We start from the raw sequence: 24,663 nt of genomic DNA on the forward strand, positions 1-24,663 counted from the left end.
GAGGGCGTGGCTTTACACCTGAACGAGATCACTCGTTCAGTTAATCTACTTTAAAAGAGACTGGGTCAAACAGAGAAGAGAGACGTTTGCATCGCTGGTGTTGTTGCTGCTCTGGAGATTTCCGGAGAGCTGACGGGATGTGTTGGTTACGGGAGACCACAGCCGCATCGGAGCTCTGATGTGATCCAGTGTCCCCTATGACGTTTTATTTGGACTTTTTGTTGTTTATATTTGGTTGAACTGATGTCACTTGAACTTGCTACATACATTTACATGCTGACACGCTGACTAACACTTACACTGATCACTTGACATTTCATGTTTCTTACTTTAGTTAAATAAATCTTATTGTTTATGCAGTGGTTGTGTGGCGTCTCCCTTACTTTGTTGCGATCTAAGAACAGAATCGTAACAATAATTATCCTATAGCTTAATTTGCTAACAGTTTAACATTATTTAACTAATTCCAATGAAATGATAGGGTGTACCACGGACAAAAATGCATGCACAGACAGGCCATCTTTGAAGATGCAGCATTGATAAAGGCAACATTTTTAATTTTCTATCACATGTAGGCCTACTAGAAAGGCGACATATTTTCAAGATTCTCTTATACAAATGTGTTTATATTAGCCATGGTAAAAAGTAAGTTTGCGTCGTCGTTATTGAGCCCAGAAGAGTCGGCACGGACTTATCTTTGAGCAACAGTTTTCTGGCAAAGCCAAGCATCATATTGGGATTTTTTCCTCAAAACAGTCATCCTTAAATGTATAGAACACTGCCGTGACTGGGACGTCCGCAAAAAATACAGTGCATCCATTTTCCCCTGACGACTGGATCTTTCGCAGCGTATTCAAAGATGTTGTTTGTCCACAGCCAGGAACAGCACATCTGCGGCATCGTAATTTCCCTGTACACAGACCCACTCGCTGTCCGTCGACTGAACACTTGTGAGGCGCGCAGCGCGCGGGCGCGACGATGATACGAAATGAGCGTAGTTGTCTTGCGCTGGAGGCGGTCATATGCAAACGCTGGTACGTCACTTCGTACCGTGACGTCACTTCGTACCGTGACGTCACTTCTTACCATGGATCCAGAACAAGCTGTATTTAGAGCTTGATTAAATAAATGATTCGTGTATAATGGGGAGGACGTCTTAAGCTATGAAACTTGCAGGACGTTTTAATGGTACAAAGACCTCTTATATACCAAAAGATCAAGGCAAATTTGGTTTCTCATGTCATGACCCCTTTAACTAAACTTAATATTTTAAGTCAAGCTTGAACACATACTTTTTAAAGTTGAAACAATGTTGGATTTTAAGTTGTGCTAAATAATCGCAGCAATTTTTTTTACACTGCAGTGCATGCGCCACACGACAGGGGGCGCCATTGTGCCAAACAAATATTATTTGAAAATCTCCTGTGATAAAACTTTTTAAATAATCAAAAGTTATTTGTTCAATTGTTATTTGTTAAATTATTATTTATTTTTTATTTATTTATTTTTTTCGCTTGTGTTTAGCATTTTAAATGAGTAAAACGTCTATGACCAAAATTGATAGAGGTGGGAATCGTTTATCAACATTTACCATTGTTGCCTGTGCAAAGTAATTAGAGTTAAAATCAGTTAATTTACTAATCTTTGTCGCTTAAAATATAATATGTCATGGTAGCCATATTTTTCCAATGGGTTCTTTATTTAAGCTTCCATGGGCTGAAAAATAATTAAAAAAAAATCCTCACTAAAGTTTATTATCGGAGGTGTTTTAAGTCTTGTAAATGTAAAGATTCAAGTGCTTGAATACAGACAAGATTATTAAATTTGGGATTTGCACTCACTGAATTGAACTGAATTGAGTTATCTCTCACGTCTTCTTGCTTGAACACACGATCATCTAGAAATGCCAGCCTTGGCATGTATGTACTTCAACACAGTCGGTTATGTCTGAAGTGAATGTAAACCGTTGAGAATTAAATCGAATGTGGGTCAGTCTGTTGGATCAGTGCATTCGGTCTTAAAGTGACAGCATCCTAATTCTCCCGCTGCTGTCTGTTATCAACGTTAATCAAACCACAAAAGACAAACATTAATCACTCACTGCTCATGACTGAATAACTTTTGTAACTTTAATGATAAATGTATAGTTGATTTATACAGTGAAGATTGTGTTACTTTACATTTGATTATTCAATTTCTGTACCCGAATACTGCCTACCTGAAAATCGAAGCGCTGTTTATTTAATTTGTTTCATCTTTGTTCTTGTATTTATCGAATGAAATTATTTTCTTAAAGAGGTCATCGGATGCCCATTTTCCACAAGTTGGTATGATTCTTTAGAGTATTCATGTAAAGTTTGTAACATACTTTGATTAAAATTCCTTAATGGTTGTGTAAAACAACACCCTTTTACAACCTCAAAAACAGCGACCCGTCTCAGTGCATGTCTCTTTCATTTTTAATTCACCATCACCATCGCGCGTGGACGAGGATTCGGCTAGAACTACAAACACGAGTGAAAAGTGTTAAAAAACTACAGACATGGTTTAGATAAAGGGGTTTGAGTGATTAATTATCAGTATAACCTGACGAAAATGTATTTATTCAATGTTGTCTACATTATATTGCTTCTGCAGCAGCATTGTGAACTTTTGTAATGATAAGTTTAGCCCTTAACTTTTAAATGCATCATTCCATTCAAATTGCAAACACATGAGGACAGTCTCTGCATGAAAGACCCGCGACTGGCAGATCAACGTGCTAGTGCATTTCTCCCCGAAACGGTAGGATTAAATTAGATTGAATGGAGGATTTTAACTGTGACACGATGATTGACAAGTCAGTTTACTGTGACCGGATGCACGCGACAGATCTGTCCGTTAAAGACAAGGGGGATACTGTCAATGGTTAAAGATGACGAATAATATGACCTAAAGCTTGTCTACTCTTTTGCCACACACTCAAAACATATTCTTTTTAGGGCGTAGTAAGTAGGCGAATTGGGATGCAGCCGATGCCTTTGGCTTAAAACAAAGTTTATCGATAAAAAGGCATCATGCGAAACCATTGCCCTTTTCTTGTTTTCTGCCCATTTCTGCCCTGCTGATGTTAACTGTAAAATCAATGTGAGTACTTAGTAACATCCTTTGCTATTACATTTACGCATTTGGCAGACACTTATCCAAAGCGACTTATTGCATTTCAAAGTAGCCTACACATTTACATTCTTATCTCGCTAGTCCCCAGCCAACACAGCCATGTGGGGCCCACATGGGTTTGACCTGGGCTATCTAACTGGGACCCAGACAGTTTTGTCCTCGGTTTCCATGGTGGCCCCACATGGGTTTGCCCAGATGAATTGAACACTGCTCAGTGTGCACACTACAGGCTGTTAAATGTAACACTGATCAGTGTTGGAGTTAATGAGATAATTCATTGATTAAATAATGATTGAGCATTAGTGATGAACACCTGTTGTTAACAAGCAGAACCACTGAAGGAAAGAGAAACACAACTACTTCCAGCCACAGCCTTAGATGAAATACACTGAAGATAAAATACACTAAATCCCTCAAGATCTGATTAAACAACTCCACAAACAGCATTACCAGCTTCACTTATTACTAACCAGGTTGACTTAATTTCTGTCAGACGTCTACAGAAGGTTAAGATGATGATGATTTATTGAAAATAATAGTTTGGTTTGATGCTACCATTATGGTGATCAGCGTTTGCTTTAGTTGGGCTCTGACTTATTAGCATTAGTTTTTCTCTGCTCAGTTGTATCTGATTGTTATGTTGAGAACAGCAAGAGAAAAAGCAATCAGATGCTATAAGCTGATTGATGATACAAATATAATGGTGTTTTAAGAATCATTTGATGTTCTGATAAAAATATACTGAAATTCTTGCTGTAGAATCACAACAAGAAAACAAAAAAAAAATAACATATCACCCATAAAAAACTCAGAATTTTAGTGAGTTAAACACTGTAAAAATGAAAACATAGATTTTATTTATATCTAATTAATAAAAATGAGGCAACAGATTACAAGCAATATTATTAATTAAATTTAACAAATTAGAATTGAGTAATAATTAATCAAATTAATTCCTTAAATGTTAACCAATTAAAATGAGTAAAAATTACAAAATATATGTTATTGCCAACATTGAAGACACCTGATGTTAACAAGCAGAATCACTGAAGGAGAAAACCATAATTAAAGTCACCATTATGGAGATGAGTGTGTGTTTTAGTTGGGCTCTTCACCCTTAAATTATTAACTTTAAGTTTTGTTTGGCTGCTGTACATGAGTTATAACAGCCAGAAGAACAAATAGAAACGTTGAACTAATAAAAAATATATGTGTTTTTATTTTAGGCGCACACAGACATCAATATTTAGTGTATGAATCTCAGCAATGGTGACAACCTCTGATCATAAGCTCATTATTTATTCATGCAGCAATGCATGATGGGAGCCATGAATGAGTTTTGATTGAGCAACCCAGAATGCACTGCAACATGCTTTACAAATGTCACCATTGTTAAGATTCACAGGCTTATTCATGATATCTGTGTTTTTTTTTTTTTTTTGTACAAGAGAAACTTTTTAGAAATTATTTGGATTACCTTGTAAAAGTTAAAAATATTACAATAGTACAATGGTAGTACAATGCCCGTACTTCTATAGTTAATAAAGTTAACTTAACTCATAAACTGGACTCCATTTGAGTTCAGTGATTCAGGTCAAATGATTGTGAAATAATGATTATGTTAAAACACAACCAACACCATCAGATCACCGTTTGTTCATCTGGCTGTTATAACTCATGTACAGCAGCCAAAAAAACTTAAAGTTAATAATTTAAGGGTGAAGAGCCCAACTAAAACACGCATTCCTCTCCATAATGGTGACTTTAATTATGGTTTTCTCCTTCAGTGATTCTGCTTGTTAACATCAGGTGTCTTCAATGTTGGCAAATAACATATATTTTGTAAATTTTACTCATTTTAAATGGTTAACAATTAAGGAATTAACTTGATTAATTATTACTCAATTCTAATTTGTTAAATTAAGTAATAATATTATATATATAATTTATTTTTTACATTGCATGATGATTAGACTTTAATCATCAATCAGCTTATAGCATCTGAATGCATTTTCTCTTGCTGTTCCTAACATGACAATCAGATACAACTGAGCAGAGTAAAACTAATGTTAAAAAGTCAAGATCCCAACTAAAGCAAACGCTGTTCACCATAATGGTGGCATCAAACCAAACTATTATTTTCAATAAATCATCAACATCTTAACCTCTGTTAAATCTCAATAAGAACTTATTTAGACGTCTACCAGAAATAAAGTCAACCTGGTTAGTAATAAGTGAAGCTGGTAATGCTGTTTGTGGAGTTGTTTAATCAGATCCTGAGAGATTTAGTGTATTTTATCTTCAGTTGATTTCATCTAAGGCTGTGGCTGGAAGTAGTTGTGTTTCTCTTTCCTTCAGTGATTCTGCTTGTTAACAGCAGGTGTTCATCACTAATGCTCAATCATTATTCAATCACTTAATTACCTCATTAACACCAACACTGATCAGTGTTACATTTAACAGCCTGTAGTGTGCACACTGAGCAGTGTTCAATTCATCTGGGCAAACCCATGTGGGGCCACCATGGAAACCGAGGACAAAACTGTCTGGGTCCCAGTTAGATAGCCCAGGTCAAACTCATGTGGGCCCCACATGGCTGTGTTGGCTGGGTCTGCTATTTAATTTCCTTTAACCCTGCATTGAGTGCTGGTGTCCACAAAAGTCCCACCCCCCAGTGAGTGAGTAACCCCAGAGTGCAGTCTGGACGATGGGGCGGGGCGACACTTTGGGGCGGGGCGACACGTGTCGCTCCGCCTACCAACAATTTCATTGGTTTATAATACAGCAATCTTATTGGAGTAGAATCACACTTGAGGCATGAGCATGCGCATTCCTTTATGTACGAGTTTATTAATGATCTTCTATCTACGCAGTTTCGCGTAGTTTGGCCGTAGGCTACTACGTTGTCGCATGGCGATTTCAGTAATGATCAATTAAATAATGTTTTTAGTAACTTAATACGACTTAATAAGTTAAATGAAGTTACTGTACAACAAACAATAACAATCCCTTCAAGGCAGACCGCCGTGTGCTGCTAAATATGGGGAACGAATTCTTCATTCGTGGCCACGATACCTAGGTCTATATCAAGTGAAGTAAAAAAAATGTGTATAGCGCTCAATTCACATCGTTTTATAGCAGCTTTACAAACAGTAATATAGGCCTAAGCATTCATATTGAGCCGTTTTAGAGCTGGGCGAAATAAATAAATATGTTGCTGATATAAATCATACGATGTTTTAGATTTAGCTAAATTATATTTATTAATTTACCCAGCAGATAAGTCAATGGCACTTTAAGTGAGCAATGATCATGACTGCATTAAATTACTAGCATTGCAAGGAGAGATCGCCTATTAAGCTGATAGTAATATTTTCCGAATGTCATGCAGTGCTGCGACATTTTACATAATTAATATATGCTTCTTCATTTTTCCATTATAAATAAACTCGGGGTTTTACACTACATGATGATAATTCACTGTAATTCAGTAAGACACAGTTCCGAAAGTGACAAATAAGACAATAATAGGCTACCAAATAAAACAAGCCCTGGCCATTGTTTTTTTTTTTGTGTGTGTGTGTATTTTTTTTTTTTTTGCGTACAATGGGAATTTAAAAACCTGCAGTGCTGAAAAGTGGGAAAAAAATAATACTAAAACAGATATTATTATGTCGATCTATAGCAAATATGATTATTTATGTGCTCAATTTAAGTAAGTAGGTATATGAATAAGCTATTTGAAGTAGGCTGTTAGGCTATAGGCCTATATGCACAGATTTACAGCGGTGATTTTTTTAAATAGTTAGGCTACAGATATAGCCTATGCCAGTGTTAATATTTGAAACTATTTTTAACAGGTAAACAACAAGGAAATATGTGTTTGCCATTAAACTTTTTGTGCCAAAAAATGCAAGCATTGGAGAACAAATCTCGTTAAAAAATCAACAAAAAACGGTCGTGCTAAAAAATCAGAGCACTAAAATCAGCTGCTTGCGTCCGGGTTTGTCCGATGTCTTTCCTTTAATACAGCGATTTATCATAATTTGCGTAAAATCCAGAGTTTGAGCTGATCCACCGACCGACCTGGTGGAAATATGAAATGGTGCTGTCGGCTGTCACCAAGCTTTCGTTTTTAAACAATAACTTTGTCTATTCTGTGTCTTAACAATAAAACATTATCCAATAGATCTTAACTAAAATTACCATGGTAAACCGATAATATACGATTATAGTTAGCATTTAATATTTCTTTAATATGGACAAATCTTTCACAAAAATAGTACATAAAGAATGCGCATGCTCAGGCTTGAATCAGCCCAATAAGATTGCTGTATAATAAGCCAATTAAATTGGGGGTGGGCGGAGCGACACGTGTAACCCCGCCCCAAAGTGTCGCCCCGCCCCATCGTCCAGACTGCACTCTGGGGTACTACGAGTGAGTTGTTAACTGTTGCACATCATCATCGCATCACAAGATGGCGCAGTGGCCACATCAGTGCACTATCACTATCCTTCTCCTCCTCTTTTCCCTCAGAAAAAAACCCTGGATGCACAGTTATAAAGTCAGTCAGTCCACTGCTCAATGTGATGCAATGGCTTTTCCTGTTTTTGTGCTGAAACCTGTGTTTCCAGTAAGTAAGTGAGTTTCCCTGACTCTTCTGCTGACCAGCTGAGTAATACTTTCCATTAGAACTAAAACCTCTTGTCGATGTGAGTTTCACTTCCTCAGCTCAGCTGCTCTGTAATGTCCCGCACAGCCTAAAATAACGGACTATTCTGATGCGTAAACAACAAAGGATGTGTCTTTGCACATATGCATTGAACAAATGCACATTTCGTATGCCTTCTCTTTTGAAAAAGACGCTGAGAAAATGGCACAAGTCGCTTGTCTGGCATGCAATGGTGTGGTTGAGGTTAGTTTGTGGTTCACCAGCTTGATGTGGACCAATAGCTATATGCAAAGTGGAAACTCATATCATTCTCTCACAGACACAGGAACGCAAAGCATCTTTGACAAAGCGAATCTCTTTTTTTCTAACTTCCTTATTCCAACTGGAATTTCACTTCACTTTCGCTCCTGTTGAGGTGCCCGGACTTTTGCTCTCAGTGACGCATGTTCACCTCCATATACAGCAGTGAAGCTGTTGTTCGTGCACTAACACTGAGTGGGAGGTGCAGACAGACACACAGACCGCAAAGCCCCTACAGCTCAGCGCATCTTTCAAGGAGGCGTCTCTCAGAGGTCGTGTTGTGTTGTGTGTGTTGGCACTTGTGTGTGTCAGAAGGACAGCGGGTAAATGTACACACACTGAGACTCGTCTCGAAGCGGTCGGTGTGAGGAAGTCATTTATCTCTTCTTTTTCTCTTCTGTCTTCCTCTGATGCCTCAGTCTGTCGTCTAAACGCCCGGACATGAACATCTTCCAAGAGTCCTGTTGCTCCACTTTAGCAGTTCTCCTGCTTTTCCTTCTCCAGGGTGAGTACATTGAGAAACATCTGTCTCAACAGGCTGTACTTCCTTATTTGTGTTTGGTGTGTATAGGGGATTAATTTGCATCTGAAAGAACTTGTTGATGTATATGTATGTAAATCTGTTTGACATTGTTACATAATTAATACACAGTTAGTTCAAGTTACTACGTATGTTTACCGCAATGCATGTTTTAAAAGGATTTTATAAGTTGAAATGTATGTTACCCTTATTTAGAGGCAAATGATCATGTTGTGTTTAAGTCTTATCTGTGTTTCATCGGTGAGAAAAGTGTAACTCAGGAAACCTCAAGTCTTATCTTTAGAGAAAGTGGCCAAATGTAAGAGACCGTTATTCTGTTGCATTAATAAAACATGTTATTTCAGGGTTTTAAGTTCACTTGTCATTCAGTGCTATGGAAGAATATGACGACAAAATGTGCCCTATTTCTAAAACATGGGCACTGTTGAGGTGATGGTGGAGAGTAAATAAATAACCTAGAAACTGTCAGTGGGTGGAGGCGGTGTTAAGCACTTCCTTTGTAGAGCGAGAATGGACACCCGAACCGATGAGCCGAAAATGCAAATCATGAGTCAATGTGCAAAAATACATCACAGGCCATCATGCGCTGGAGTCTGATATTCAGATATCTGGTGTTAATAAAGTTATTCTTCACACTGGCTTTGCTGAGCTGAAGTTCTTAAGAAGAAAAGAGTGAATTAGTGAGAAGTGTGAGATGGTCTGATGATTGAAAACCCTCAACTCAAATACTGTCAGCTTCTTATGATGGTCTATTTAACATTTGCATCTCTGTTCCCTTTTTCTCATTTCTCATCTTATGTTGAATGTGAAAAATATGACATGATTGTGTGATGATTTGTAAGCAGAGGTGTTTGTTGTGTGTTGTAGGGTCACGAGCTGATCCAGAGCCAGGTGTTCATCTGCACAAAGCTGTCGGAGACTCACTGGATTTAACTGCTGATTATCCAAAAGAAGGTCTTGATGTGCAGTGGACATATAATGGAAATGATTTTGCTGAGTATGACAAAGATCAGATCAAACGGGTGAATCCTCCATTATTTCATGGACGGTTAAAGATGTTTAAGGGCAATATTAGTATAACAATAGAAGCCCTGGAACTGCAGGATTCTGGAAGATTCTCTATTGTTGCGGTAGGAAAATCTGGTCAACTTCCAACAAAAGTCTTTGTGCTGCATGTTCATGGTGAGTTTAACTTGATATTCATCCTGTCAATGCAGTTAGGAAACACACACACACATTCAAGAACTGGAGTTTATAGTCCTTTAGCTGAAGTTAAATAGTTCCTTTATGAAGGAAACCGTACACCTTTACAATTAATGATTTAAAAAAGGGAATTTTCCCCCGTGATGTCAGAAGAATCTTCCAGTGAACCGTTCTACTGTAAATAACTTATTTCCACCATATATATATATTTTTTAAAATAAGCTTTTTTACAATGGAAAGATTCTTCATGGAACCATAGATGCCAAAAAATTACTTTTATTTTCAAAATGTAAATATAATTGACTTTTGTATGTTATTATTCTCCTTCAGATCTCATCCGAGATGTACAGATTGAGCTCAATCATTCCTGGCAGGAGTCACAAAACATCTGTGCGTTTCATCTTCGGTGTCTGGCGTCCGGTGACCCGAATCCCTCCTACAGCTGGACTGGAGATCTGGTCAAGACTGGAGATCTGGTCAGGACTGGACAGAACCAGAGCATCAGCCTCCATCCAACAGAGAGCGCTACAGTCTCCTGCACCGCCAACAACACCGTCAGCGCCAAGCACACTAACCTGACTGTAGTGTGCACAGAGAAATCTGAGGATTCAAAAGTGTCACCGGGTAGAGGTTTGCATTAAAATACTGATTTGCTTAAATTCTATATGGATTAAAACCGGTGATTACCGGTAACCATTTTATACTCTGAAGAAACATACATTTTCTTGGAAACCAAAAGGACAACAAAGCTAACAACAAATAGGCCTGTTTTTTTAATGTTCCCATTAAGTTAGCTAAAAAATTAAAAAATCTAAAAATGTTTGTTTATACGAATGTTGGAACAAAGAAAACATTCCATTTGATATTTTCTGCAAACATTCCGGGAATGTTATTTTTAAGAACATGAACATTCTGAAACGAGTAGTATAGCATTTAAAAAAATGCAACTAAATCCAACTAAAACGTTTAAGAAAAAAAAAACGTAGAAATTTTTGTGTTGTACATAATGTTTTGAGAACATTATTAAAAACCAGATAACTTTGAACGAACATTTTATCAACGTTACTGGAAGGAAGAACGTTTGTTTATAACTTTGAGAGAACCTTGACAGAATGTTAGTTAGTTCGGGGGAAATGCTGTCGCACTATTTGAAGCTTTTGTTTACAGGTTTATTTACTATTGTAACAAAGTTACAGTTCAGAAAAGAAAGAGGCAGAAAAAACAAATAAAAATTTCTAACATAGTTTATTGATAAAGCAAAACTAAACAGCGTTTTATAAATGTAACAAACACACTGTAAAATGTCCCAGGCCTGGTCCTCTCTCGCCTTCAAATAATGAGCTCAGTTTTTATCATACAGGTTTTGTAATATGTAAATTACGTTTGGTATTTGTAAATTCGATGGTTGATTTTGTTTCTTGTGATGCAGGGTTTGATCTGAAGTATGTGCTGATCGCAGTCGGCGTCGGGGTCGTCGCTGTCGTCATACTCGGTGGAAGCCTCGCCGTGTTCTGCAGGATGAAGAAGCGCACAGGTGTGTTGAGCACGTGTGGTCATGAACACACACAGTAGAAGTTATTAAACCAATAAGCCCAAAGAAACCGTGGTTTACTAGGCTAAATGGGTTTTACCCATATATTTCAGAATATATTTCCATATATTTATGATCAGTGTATTAAAGGAACACTCCGACTTTTTGGGACTTTAGGCTATTCAACTTATCCCCCAGAGTTAGATAAGTCCATACATACCTTTTTCATCTCCGTGCGTGCTATAAGTCTGTTTGACGCACCCACCGCTAGCCTAGCTTAGCACAAAGACTGGATGTAAATGGTTGCAGCTAGCATACTAATCCAAATAAGTGACAAAATAACGCAAACATTTTCCTATTTACATGTTGTGATTTGTATAGTCACAGAGTGTACAAAAAACAAAGTCACATGAGACACAGACATATTTTAACCGTATAAATACTGGGAACTATATCCCCTGAATATAGGGCGGAGTGATAACCGCAGCGCACCTGAGACGCGCTCTGAACGAACTCTCTGCTCCTCACCACGGCGCGTCTCAGGTGCTGCGGTTATCACTCCGCCCAAGTAGCAGTGCTTCGCCTTCAGAGAATATAGTTCCCAGTATTTATACGGTTAAAATATGTCTGTGTCTCATATGACTTTGTTTTTTGTACACTCTGTGACTATACAAATCACAACATGTAAATAGGAAAATGTTTGCGTTATTTTGTCACTTTTTTGGATTAGTATGCTAGCTGCAACCATTTACATCCAGTCTTTGTGCTAAGCTAGGCTAGCGGTGGGTGCGTCAAACAGACTTTTAGCACGCACGGAGATGAAAAAGGTATGTATGGACTTATCTAACTCTGGGGGATAAGTTGAATAGGCTAAAGTCCCAAAAAGAGTGTTCCTTTAAATGGTTTAAATGTACTGAAAAATATGTGACAATACATCGTTACACTAATGTCTTTTCACATGAGTTACTTTCACATAATTGATTTATGTTTCTGCTACACAAAGTATTTGAGCTGCGTTTACAAGGAAAGTTGTGTTGGTATTACATGATTTACTCACCCTGAAGCCATCCAGGTGTATATGACATTCTTCCTTCAGACGAATACAATCTGAGTTACCGTATTTTCCGGACTATAAGTCGCATCAGTCAAAAAATGCGTCATGAAGAGAAAAAAAAAACATATATAAGTCACACTGGACTATAAGTCGCATTTATTTAGAAATTTCACAAAATCCAAGACCAAGAACAGACATTTAATCTGGAAAGGCAATTTATTCAGCTGCACAACAGCACACAGAACAACAGGCTGAATAGGTGTCCAGTATGTTAGCGTAACACAGGGTTTCCCGCAGCACTTTGGCCGCCTAAGCAACACACGCCTGGCGCCTTAACTACGTCGTCAACAAAAAGTATATGAGTGATGTTACTCTGTCCTGTTTAGAGCTTAGATTCTCCCGAGCCCGATATTTCCCGCCGCTATACTCGGGCCGGACCCGTGATCTAGAGACGTGCGGCGCGGGACTAGATTTGATGGCCGAGTGCGAGCGCGGGCGGTAGCCTGATGCACTCACTATGTGTGTGCGGGCTGCGGGAGAATAAAATTATTAAATATAAATATCTATGAATAGTTCTTGAAATACACCTCTGGTGCAACTCAGACACATCATCAGTGATGTATCCTGGGTTCATTGGGTGTTCCGGGTCTCACAACATCATACACCCTCGCCCAGGCGACCCAGCCAGGGTTGATCAGACCCTGGCTTGTGTCTGAGTAGCTTGTATGATCCACGGATCGCCCCGCTTGATTCACAGCCATCTTGACGCCTTTTCGGCGGCATCCGTGATGTTCTTGGCGGCTTTCCTGATGTGCAGTCCCTTCACTCCAAGCATCTTGAGGGCCCTGATGAGTGACTGGCCGACGAATCCTCTGCACCCGACCTCGATGGGATTGCATCGGGTCCTCCACCCCCTGCTTCGGCATTCGCCTGCCAGCTCCTCGTACTTGGCCTTCTTCCTCTCAAATGCCTTCTCCATCCGGTCTTCCCAGGGAACAGTCAACTCCAGCAGGACCACTTGCTTTGTTGTTTCTGACACCAGGACAATGTCTGGCCTGATCGTGGTCACTGCGATGTTTCCTGGGAATTTGAGCTGTCGACCTTCAGCTGCCAGTCCTTTGCTGTTGCGAGCAGCCCCCCTGATTGCTTCAGGTCTGTCTTGCTGGTTGCTGGTGTCTACTGCAGGCGATTCCAGTACTGATGACCTCTGCAATAACCCTCAGTACTTGGTCGTGGCGCCAACGGTAGCGCCCATCTCCCAGTGCTTTTGGGCAGGAGCTCAAGATGTGCTCCAATGATCCTCCTCTCTGGCAGAGTGGGCACAGTGGTGTGTCTGCCAGGCCCCAGCGGAAGAGATTGGATGGACTGGGGAGGACATCATAGACAGATTGAACCAGGAATTTGATCCGGTGTGGCTCAGACTTCCACAATTCTGTCCACGATATCTTCTGGTCTACCACCTGCTCCCATCGGGTCCATGCCCCCTGCTGCCGCATCCCTACTGTCCTACTGCAGCGGGCTTCTTCCACCCCAGCTCGGACCTCATCTTGGATCAGCTGTCGCCTTTCCTTTCCCTGGGCCTTGTTAAACCTAGGTCTTGGATTGCTCCCGAGTCCTGCCCGTCCAGATGCCACTGCCCCCACCAGCTCATTGTGTCGCAGCCGTGACTCGGCCTGGTCTACTGCCTCTAGTTTCTATTTGTAACATGTTTGCAGCGTTGAGCGATGTAGCCAATCACAGACATATGTGTTGATTTCTTGAACGCAATGGCCAATCAGAAGCATTTAAGAGAGAATCCCCTCACCGATCAAAACTGACTTTCTGTTCAGTGCTGAATTATGCATGCTGGTAAATCCTCTGATTATAAAAGATATTATGAAAGATTCATTATGCAGTCAGCAGCTTCATTGATAATAACAGAGATGTGTGAGATCGCGATGAACTGATGTCAACTTTTTAGGAATTATTAAGTGAGCGCGCATTCAGTCATGGCAAACCATGACATGCCTGCTTGCTTTTATGTTAAATTAACAGTGGATTGTGGATGTTAATGCTTTAATAACAAATAATTTATCAAGAGAATTTATGCTGATGTGTATGGTGGCGACACGTAGGCTAACACAAAGTTACGTTACACCTTAACTAACACATTTTCTGCGGGAAACCCTACACAATAGCATAAAGAACATATATCTGGGAGGCTGAATAGGCTAAATTAACATTAGCCAGCGAGTCCAGCAAGTTTCCGGTCAGCAAGTTCACCAAGCTCCCGATCTCACTCCTCAACACTGAATCCATCGAATTCTTCCTCTGTGTCGCTTCTGAACAACTCCGCCAACTAGAGCGCCCTCTCGCGGCTGTAGACCGTAATGTTTTCTCATGGTTCATCTCAGTCAGTATGAATTCATTTTGATATATAAGCATCTGACTATAAGTCGCAGGACCAGCAAAACTATAAAAAAAAGTGTGACTTATAGTCCGGAAAATACGGTAAATAAAAAAATGTCCTGGCTCTTCCACGCTTTATAACGGCAGTGAATGTCCGTTTCTGTTTTGATGTCCATAAAAGTGCATCCATTCATTATAAAAGTGCTCCACACGGCTCCGGGGGTAAATAAAGGCCTTCTGAAGTGAAGCGATGCTTTGTCTAAGAATAATATCCATATTTAAAACTTTATGGACTAAAATAACGAGTTTCCGGCAGACGGCCGTACACATCGACTTACACCAGAAGAGTAACGCTTGACGATGTGTGACGTAGATGTAGGAGTAGCGTAAGTTATGATGCTTAACTCAAGCTCCTCCAACATTTCTTTAAAAATTCTTGTTTTAGACTTGTAATTTGTGACCGATGTTTTGTTTTGCTCTATCCTCTGCGCTTCCGCGTTCGTCAATATGTCATGCGTCGCTTCTCTTTCGCCGTAAATCGATCTGTACGGCCGTCTGCCGGAAGCTAGTTATTTTACTTTATAAAGTTATAAATATGGATATTTTTATTACACGTACGTATCGCTTCGCTGCAGAAGGCCTTTATTAACCCCCGGAGCCGTGTGGAGAACTTTTATCATGGATGGATGCACTTTATACAGGACAAAATATGCAGTCGATCACTGGCATTATAAAGCTTGGAAGAGCCAGGACATTTTTTTTATTTAACTCCATTTTTATTCGTCTGAAAGAAGAATGTCATATACACCTAGGATGACTAATTTTAATTTTTGGGTGATCTATCACTTTAAGGGTGCATGAGTCTGCTGTTTTTGTCAATTTTAAGTTATAATTTAAAATGTTTACGATTTTAAAATAAGTACATGGTTAAATATGTTACCACTTGGTTGAGCAACTTAATATATAATCTATAAACATAATGCATTGAAAATTAGGTTGTTTCAATGGTGTTTAAACGTGAATATGTCTTTTAAAGAGTGTATATGTGTACAAAGAGAATCGCAATTAATTAATTCAACTTTATTTCCAGACTCAAGGTCCATTAGAGAGAAAACAAACACATTACATACAATACAAAACATTTAAAATGGGCAATAATGCCAATACTTTCTCACAGATGACTGGTATCGCACCACACTTTGCTTAGGGTTTGACAACAGAATAATAATAACATTATGATAATTATCCAGCCGGCAACTAAATTTATACATCAAATTTCTCAGTAAAGCCATAGAGGTGTTTACTCTTCTTGACATACTAAATATATCACTTGCACTGCTCCACCTCGGCAATGACACAACTTTTTTAAAATAAAAGTTACTTCTGGATTTGAATTAGAATGTAGTGAGAATAGTGAGTGTGTGTTTGTGGTACAGGCGCGGGCCGGTTGCACACAGCAAACGCAGCACATGTGAAACGGGCTCATTCACACCGTAAAATTAATGATTTTAATGAATGTAATGCATGCATGAAAATATCCACACAAAACAAATGACCCTCAATACATTTAAAATAAAAACAGTCAATTTTATAGAGCTAATCAATATAAATATTTATTTAAAAATAATAAAAATAACCCATAATTATTAATAACCACCATTTTACAGAAAAAGGGGTTTACAGAATAACGTTAAAATATTGATAATTTTAGCTTCACGCTCATAGTTTTGATTATAATACATCACATCCGGCCGCATACTAGCCGCAGAAGTTATTTATTTTTTAATATTTCAACGCTTCTGAAGCTCAAATCGGATCTGAAATTTCACGTACGACTCTCCGCTGGAAACCAGTGATGTCCGGTCCGGTTTGTCGTGTGCAGTGGAAAGGCGGCTTTATTCTAAAACACTGCTTATGATTTATGGGGATTAAAAAAAGAGGACTGGGTGGATCTTTATCATTATTGGGTGGTTGTGTACACCAGTGGTTCCCAACCTTTTTTTGTCTGAGACCCCCTTTTTCCCAAGAAAATATTTTAGGGCCCCCCTTCACATTTAGTGATGTTATCGCTCTTGTAAGCTTGCAGCAAGAATGACAAAATATGTTGTTTTCAAACAAACGGTATGTTTACTATAACCAGATATGTTTATGCACAAATAATAGCCTATAATATTGAAAATACAATAACAGTAACCCCTCATTTACACAGCATACCTGTGCGGCGCATTACGGCTCCGACATGGTTTTATTCCGTCCTCCACGCGGTGACAACTCACACCAGGAGCATTTCAGAAGCGAAGCGACTGGATGCGCGAGACCACGTGATTTGCCTGTCCGACGTGTTTTTTCTTGATTTTTGGGTTTCTAGCTTACAGTCAATGGTTTCTACCAAGAATATATTGGTGTGCAATACAATTGGGAGTCTGCAAATGGTGTTTATTTTTAAATTGACAGGGTTGTTTTACTTTTATTTTGTATTTCCGGTGCGTCTTGGACGCGCGTCCGTCAAAAATAGACTAGGCGCCTATAGGGATCTTCGCCGTGACGTCACGACGCGCTCTGGTTGGCAGAAGAACAGTAATGACCGCTTAAAGCGCAGCGCAAACACAGAAGAAAATGGTTGTATCGTGCTTTGTGATCGGCTGTGTTAACAGGTTCGATAAGAGTAATAACGCCAAGAGCTTCTACCGCGTACCTAAACAGCCTGAATCAAGAATGAAAGCTTTGAATTTCTGCAATTAGGCGTCTATACCCAGCGGAAAACAATGGGAGCCAGCGGACCACGATCGCGTCTGCTACCTACATTTTGCGTTAAAAATTAAAACTAATTTTGTAAATAAATGTTACTAGTAGGTTCTATCGCATTGATGGGTTAATTAATCAATGAATAACTGTACAAAATACCGCGGAAGACGTGTCAAAGTGTTTGTTTACATAACTTTTTGTGCATGCTGTGACTGAGCAATGGAAGTATAATAACACTGACATACCCTTATAAATTAATGGCAAATTATTGTATTTTCATTCATACATTTTACGTATATGTTAACCAATGTTATATATCAGAGGTAAGATAATTTTGAATATAGCCCATGGATAAATTACACCTGTATTTTTACTCTAGTTGTAACATATTTACCAGTTATCCTTAGTTACAACAAGTAATATTCGTAATTATTACTTAATTTATAGGCATCTAAAGATTTGTACGCCTTCATCGACTCTCTGGTAAACATAGATGGCGTGTCGATGAGATACAGATAGATGTCGCCGAATGTCAAATCTGGCCATGTGTCCGGGCTTTTGCTCCAATTCTCACTCAGGTGATATTGATCAGGCAGAGAACATGAACCCTGGTTATATAAAAGCTTAACCTTATATCTCTTTTTTGGTTCTTCGGACAAATAATTAGCATATGCTGACAAAACACAGGTAGACTGCTGCGAGTCTGCGACATGTTTTGGTTCTTTCTGCCAACCAGTTCGCGACCACGCCCATATCGTGACGTCACATTTGACTCCGGCGAACATCCCTATATTTAGCGAAGCGGCGCGGAGAGCCGCTTCTGGGAAGCTTCTGAAACGCGCCGCGTCGCGGCCGGTGTAAACACAAGCATTGACTAGAATGGGCGCGATCAGCTCCGGTAGCCGTGTCGCAGCCGTAATGCGCCGCACACGTATGCAGTGTAAATGAGGGGTAAGCCTAGGAGTAGCCTAATTGGCCCTATTTGAAATGCAATAACAAAAATATTCACACTGGTGTGTAGGTAAAAAAAGAAAGAATATAGGCTATTACTAAATGACTGCTGTCTGGGGCCTCAATACTTTCATGTTATTTGTGAGGCTTTATCAATGTGAGGCTTTATTTTTGACGCTTTTGGCGCTATAGTGAGTGATAATAAACCTATATATAATATATATAAATAATAAGCGTTTATTAACAGAATAATGCGTCTTTCGGAAGAACATTGTAGCCGGAACTACTTCTCTCTGTGAACGTCTATGACGAGTCACGCAGGTCCTGGGCTACTCGATCCGAACCAGTGTAAAATAGTCCCAGTGTAAACACTTATTATAGGAGTACCAGTGGTTCAGGATAAGACAAAAACACGGATTGGAAAATGGATTCATGATGAACTCGCTCATTACATTTTTTACATTTTGAACAGAAAAAAGTTAAGGACCCCCTTGTGGGCCGCGACCCCCCTGTTGGTGTACACAACACTGCCAACACACATTTATGTTCAAACACCATGTAGAAGTGAATTGTGCATAATAAGTAATACCAACACAACTTTTCTCGTAAACGCAGCTCAAAGGCTTGGTGTTGCAGAAACTTAACACAGTTGAGGGAAAGCAACACGTGAATACACACTACTGTACCATAGTAAAGATATTGTCACACATGTGAAAAGCGGTAATTCCTTTTGTATTATTCAATATATTTTAATATATTAATGCAAAATATTATTGCATGTATTTTTCAATATGTTTAAACTATTTAATATATATTTATCAAAAATATATGAAAAAAAAAAACATTTATTTAGTATGTTTGTAGAGTAATTTACAATGACTTTGAACGCGGCTCAACCAATCAGAGTCAAGGAGCAGAACTATCCGTTTTATGAAAAGCGTTTTATCCATGATCTCACGTGTGATTTCACACACTTTCAGGACAAGGACAAGATGCAAGTGAAGGTGGTATTACAGTTTATGAAGACGTGAACACCGAGGGCCTTCCAAAGGTGAGCGGCTCATTTCTGCCCTTGTGGATCATAAATCTGCCTGTGGATCTGCAAGATGCATTTATATCACTACATGTCTTGTACACATTTCTATTTTACATGCATGCAAACCTAATTTGTGGCATAGAAATGGGGAGATACTTTTTGCAGATAACCAGATTTAATCTGTATTACAGAAACGATCTGAAAGTGTTATAAACGGGATGTCCATTTATGAAACGGTGGACGACCTGAAAGTCACAAAAACCATGGTGAGTACTTGCATCTAATATCCTTTTTGCTTATAAAATGGGTTTATGATATGCATTTGTGTATAAAATGGGTTTATAATATGCATTTGCGTATAAAATGCAAAAAATTATAATATGCATTTGCTTATAAAATGGGTTTATGATATGCATTTGTGTATAAAATGGGTTTATAATATGCATTTGTGTATAAAATGGGTTTATAATATGCATTTGCGTATAAAATGCAAAAAATTATAATATGCATTTGCGTATAAAATGGGTTTATAATTTGCTTATAAAATGGGTTTATAATATTAATTTGCTTATGAAATGGGTTTATAATATGCATTTGCGTATAAAATGGGTTTTTAATATGCATTTGCTTATAAAATTGATTTATAATTTGCATTTGCTTATAAATAATATGCATTTGCTTATAAAATGGGTTTATGATATGCATTTGCTTGTGTTGCTTAAAGGAGAACTCCGGTGCAAAATGAACCTTTGGTCTAATTACACATTGTTACCTAGTCAACCGTTATCTGAGATTTGTTTTCATGATTATCGAATGTAAATAGTTTTATCTCTAAAAACAGTTTAGCCTATAACGCTAGTATAACGCTAGTATATGGGGCGTAGAGTAATGACAAATAAAAATCGCTTGTTAATACCACTAACAAGGCTCAAAATAGCCCCACACTAACACGGTAGCATAATGAAGGTCCCTACCTTCAAACCGAAGCATTGAGAACTTTGACAGTGTCCAGACAGTTTAATAAGAAGATATTTTATACATACAGTCAACTTCACGTATACAAGCAGAATCCATCTTGGAAAAACAGTCTCTATCAATCGATCTACGAACCACCGATCCAAATGCGCTGAACTGTGTAGAATCTCATATGGTCCAGCGCATTTGGATCGGTGGTTCGTAGATCGATTGATAGAGACTGTTTTTCCAAGATGGCTTCTGCTTGTATACGTGAAGTTGACTGTATGTATAAAATATCTTCTTATTAAACTGTTTGGACACTGTCAAAGTTCTCAATGCTTCGGTTTGCATGTAGGGACCCTCATTATGCTACCGTGTTAGTGTGGGGCTATTTTGAGCCTTGTTAGTGGTATTAACAAGCGATTTTTATTTGTCATTACTCCATGCCCCATATACTAGCGTTATACTAGCGTTATAGGCTAAACTGTTTTTAGAGATAAAACTATTTACATTCGATAATCATGAAAACAAATCTCAGATAACGGTTGACTAGGTAACAATGTGTAATTAGACCAAAGGTTCATTTTGCACCGGAGTTCTCCTTTAACAACACGATAGTTCATGTTGTTGTTTGAAGGAGCATAGAGTGGGCAAAACGAGTATGGTAATAATCACGAACATCTCAGCTGCATGTTTAGAGACGCTGGTTGACCGCGAGCATTTCTGTGTAATCTGTTGTAACGTCGTCCTCTTACTCCCTCTGCAGCCTCAAACCCTGTATGACACAATCACCTTTCAGCGGCACCCTCCAGTCAGCGCCAGCACTTCCTCGCCTTACCAGCAAGTCCTGTGAGTCAGACAGACAGACAGACAGTCAGACAGACAGACAGACAGACAGACAGACAGACAGACAGACAGACAGACAGACGGTCGGACGGTCAGAGACACAGACAGACAGACGGACAGAGAGACAGACAGACCATTTATTTTTTATTTTTTTTTATCTCTGCACTGGTAGAGTCTTGCATTAAATGTACTTTGTTAAATATTTCATGTTGAAAACATATTTTGTATGAAAGAGAATTGTCTTTGTAAATGCAGCACTATATTATTTTATACACACCATCATTCAAAAGTTTGGGCTTAAAAAATGTTCAAGAAAGAAGTCTCTCATGTTCAACAAGGCTGCATTTATTTGATCAAAAATACTGTAAAAACTGTAATATTGTGAAATATTACAATTTAACTCTTTCCCCGCCAGCGTTTTTTGAAAAAAGTTCAAATCACTTTCACAAAAATGTCATGTTGTATGAATATCTGAACATGCAATATATCTAAAGAAAGAACAAAGCCTCTGCTTTTAAACAAAAACTGTTCTTGCTTTACGCATTATTGTTTTGATCAACACTTGAATGCGTGTATGTTTCATAATTAAAGCAACATTTTGATTTCTGCTGCTCTTTCATATGTGTTTACACCTGGGGCCTCATTTATAAAACTGTGCGTAGGATCCTTACTAAAAGTGTACGTGCGCCCGAAAGCCAAAAATGGCGTACGCAAAAAAATATTCAGACTTATAAAACCGTGCGTACGCCAGAACCTGCGCAGGATTCACTTTATAAATCCCAGTCAGCGGAAGATTGTGCGCACATGCGTCTCCTCCCCGAAATAACCATATATGGAGCTTACAACGCCTCGTTTTATTATGCATACCTCATCTGCATATCATTTGCATATGATTATTCATCCACGTGATAACATGTTTAACGGTACATTAGGAAAATATGAAATACGGATGTGCCGTCACATTACTTTAATAAAAACCATTTAGTAGCCTATCCTTGCTTTGTTTTTTAATAAATAAATCAAATAGTGTAAAATACATTTCAGAGAAAGTTTTTCTCAATCTTTTCCACTGGGCAAATAGTCTTTTTAATTGATTGATATTTTTAATGGAAACAGATCGACCTTGTTGTGCATTATATTTGCACAATCTGCTATTATCATGATAAGCAATTATCTCTGTAGTTAAAACATTGAAACAAAAGCATCACATCCACAACAAATATTTATAGGCTATTTATTGAATATATATATATTTTTTTTTTTTTACTTTTCAGTTGGCCTAAATGTCATGTAGTTTAAGTGTTTAACTCCGTTAATGAGAATGGCATATTTAATCTAAATGTTTATATCAGAAATAAAACAGTTTAAACATTGTTTTATATAAACTGTAGCCTATTTATGATTAGGACTCATAATGAAGATTTCAGTTTTACTTCATCTGCCGTTAGATATGCGTCAGTTTCACTAAACGTCCCAACGCGCTCGCTGGCGCGGACATTTAAGGTGTGGATATTTGCTTCAAGTGATAGGCTTGGTGAGTGAAATTATATTTGTATTATCTTTCTGTATATGTATAATTTTATTTCGATTTTCTGTCTAAAAGTGACCAAAAGGACATTTAACTCCAGCTCACCATGGGTCGCCAAACTGCTCCGTCTCCAAAACGTCCGTACGCATGGGTCAGAGTTTGCGTGCAGGTGCGCACATTTTCCCGTCAAGTTTGTTTTTATAAATCACAACTTATGCGTCGGAAGTGGCGTACGCCTCTTTCAGGACCTGTTTTGTGCGTACGCAACGGTTATAAATGAGGCCCGAGGAGATTCAGTGTTTCAGAAGATGTGTCACAGCGCCCCCTACCGTATAACAGTGAAAACACGGACAGCCGGAAAATCAGTCAATAGTAATATATATTTATTGTCCACCGAGGTGGGAAATTGTCTTTGGCTCACCAGCCATTAGAATAAAAATTCAAAGTAATGAGAGACAAAGACATACAACAGACAGATTCACATTACATCAAATAAATAAGAAAATAATCACATTTCATGCCACAATCATTTGGATTATCAGTCAATGGCGAGGAAAGAGTTAAATAACTGTTTTCTATTGTAATATATTTTTAGTGATTTATTCCGTTGATGCAAAGCATCATTACTCCAGTCTTCAGTAGATGTTTCCATCCGCCTTTCTCATGCACTACGGTGGAAACACATTCACCGAATAATCCCTACAGTGGATGTGATTGGTCCGCTGGTTAGTCCAGTTATCCAATCGCATCGCAGCATCTCAGATGTTGGTTTGGTGTTTCTGAAACGCCCGAGTCGAAGTGTGTGATCAGAATGATGTGGTGACGCCAGAAGCGCCTCACACGAGTGTGTTCCCGAACACCAGCATCCGAACGCTAGACGAGAACATGATGGAGGGAAAAGAGCCGATTGCAGAAACGTACATTTTTAATTATTGATATTTTGCGCCAGTTTCCCAGGAAGTGACGACTGTTCTCTTGGACACGTGGGATGGAAACACTGCCTTATCCGCAGATGTTTTACGCTATATTCAAATTTTGCGCATACGTTAAATTTGCAACTTTGAGTGCAGCTAGTGTCACATGATCCTTCAGAAATCATTCTCATATGCTGGTTTGATGTCTGATCATTATCAATGTTAAAAACCGTTGCGCTGCTTCCTATTTTTGTGGAAACCGTCATACATTTTATTTGTCAGGATTCTTTGATGAGCAGAAAGTGTAAAATAACAGAATTAGTTTGAAATAGAACGCTTTTGCTAAAATATTAATGTCAATTTTTATCTTTGTAGGCCTACTGAACAATAGTTTCTTTAAAATAATATTGTTGATCCCAAACTTTTGAATGGTAATGTATATTTTTTATACACACATCTTTTGTATAATAAACAGTTGCGAAACCACCATAACAAAAGACTCTCTGCCTTTTCTGAATATGATAAATACTCCACATTGGTTAGTTTCATATTGACATGCATTAAAAGCAATAATATTGAGATCAAAGACTGAATGAATCTGAAAATCGATGACTGACATCATCAAACCTCAGGACTCTTCGGCGTGACTCACTAGTGCTTTAGTTAGTAGTTGTTGTTTTCTTAAAGGGGTCATGGACTGGCTTTGACATTTGCTTGGTTTTTACATTTAAAAACATCAAAATGAATAAGTAATTGGCTATTTTCTACCCTGGTTTTGAGCCTAGCTCCAGGTTTTTATGGGCGTGCCGCATTGAAGACTTGGAAGTACACGCCCAC

At 38.5% G+C, this 24,663-nt stretch overlaps 2 protein-coding genes across 3 annotated transcripts in view; one reads left to right on the forward strand and one right to left on the reverse strand.

Annotated features, from left to right (window-relative positions):
* LOC306992573 (uncharacterized protein) overlaps nt 1-24,663 on the reverse strand; it is an 868,003-nt gene that overhangs the window by 84,217 nt on the left and 759,123 nt on the right. The gene's annotated exons all lie outside the window — the stretch shown is intronic.
* Nucleotides 7,679-24,374, forward strand: LOC306992628 (natural killer cell receptor 2B4-like). 2 transcript variants are annotated; one of them, XM_079601752.1, is made up of 8 exons: nt 7,679-8,637; nt 9,541-9,855; nt 10,207-10,506; nt 11,306-11,410; nt 19,526-19,596; nt 19,773-19,847; nt 21,305-21,411; nt 21,453-24,374. In XM_079601752.1, exons 1-7 carry the CDS (start codon nt 8,574-8,576, stop codon nt 21,389-21,391), a joined length of 1,017 nt encoding a protein of 338 aa, XP_079457878.1. In that variant the 5' UTR covers nt 7,679-8,573; the 3' UTR covers nt 21,392-21,411; nt 21,453-24,374. The 2 variants fall into 2 exon arrangements, with proteins under 2 accessions (XP_079457878.1, XP_079457877.1); XM_079601751.1 differs by having other exon boundaries at nt 21,305-24,373.

Source organism: Phoxinus phoxinus (assembly GCF_949152265.1).
Source record: "Phoxinus phoxinus genome assembly, chromosome: 2".
NCBI lineage: Eukaryota > Metazoa > Chordata > Actinopteri > Cypriniformes > Leuciscidae > Phoxinus > Phoxinus phoxinus.

Coding starts and splice junctions, on each gene's coding strand:
- LOC306992628 (XM_079601752.1), top strand. CDS start 8,574: ATGAACATCTTCCAAGAGTCCTGTTGCTCCACTTTAGCAGTTCTCCTG. Junction 8,638..9,540: donor CCTGCTTTTCCTTCTCCAGG/GTGAGTACATTG, acceptor TGTGTGTTGTAG/GGTCACGAGCTGATCCAGAG. Junction 9,856..10,206: donor CTTTGTGCTGCATGTTCATG/GTGAGTTTAACT, acceptor ATTCTCCTTCAG/ATCTCATCCGAGATGTACAG.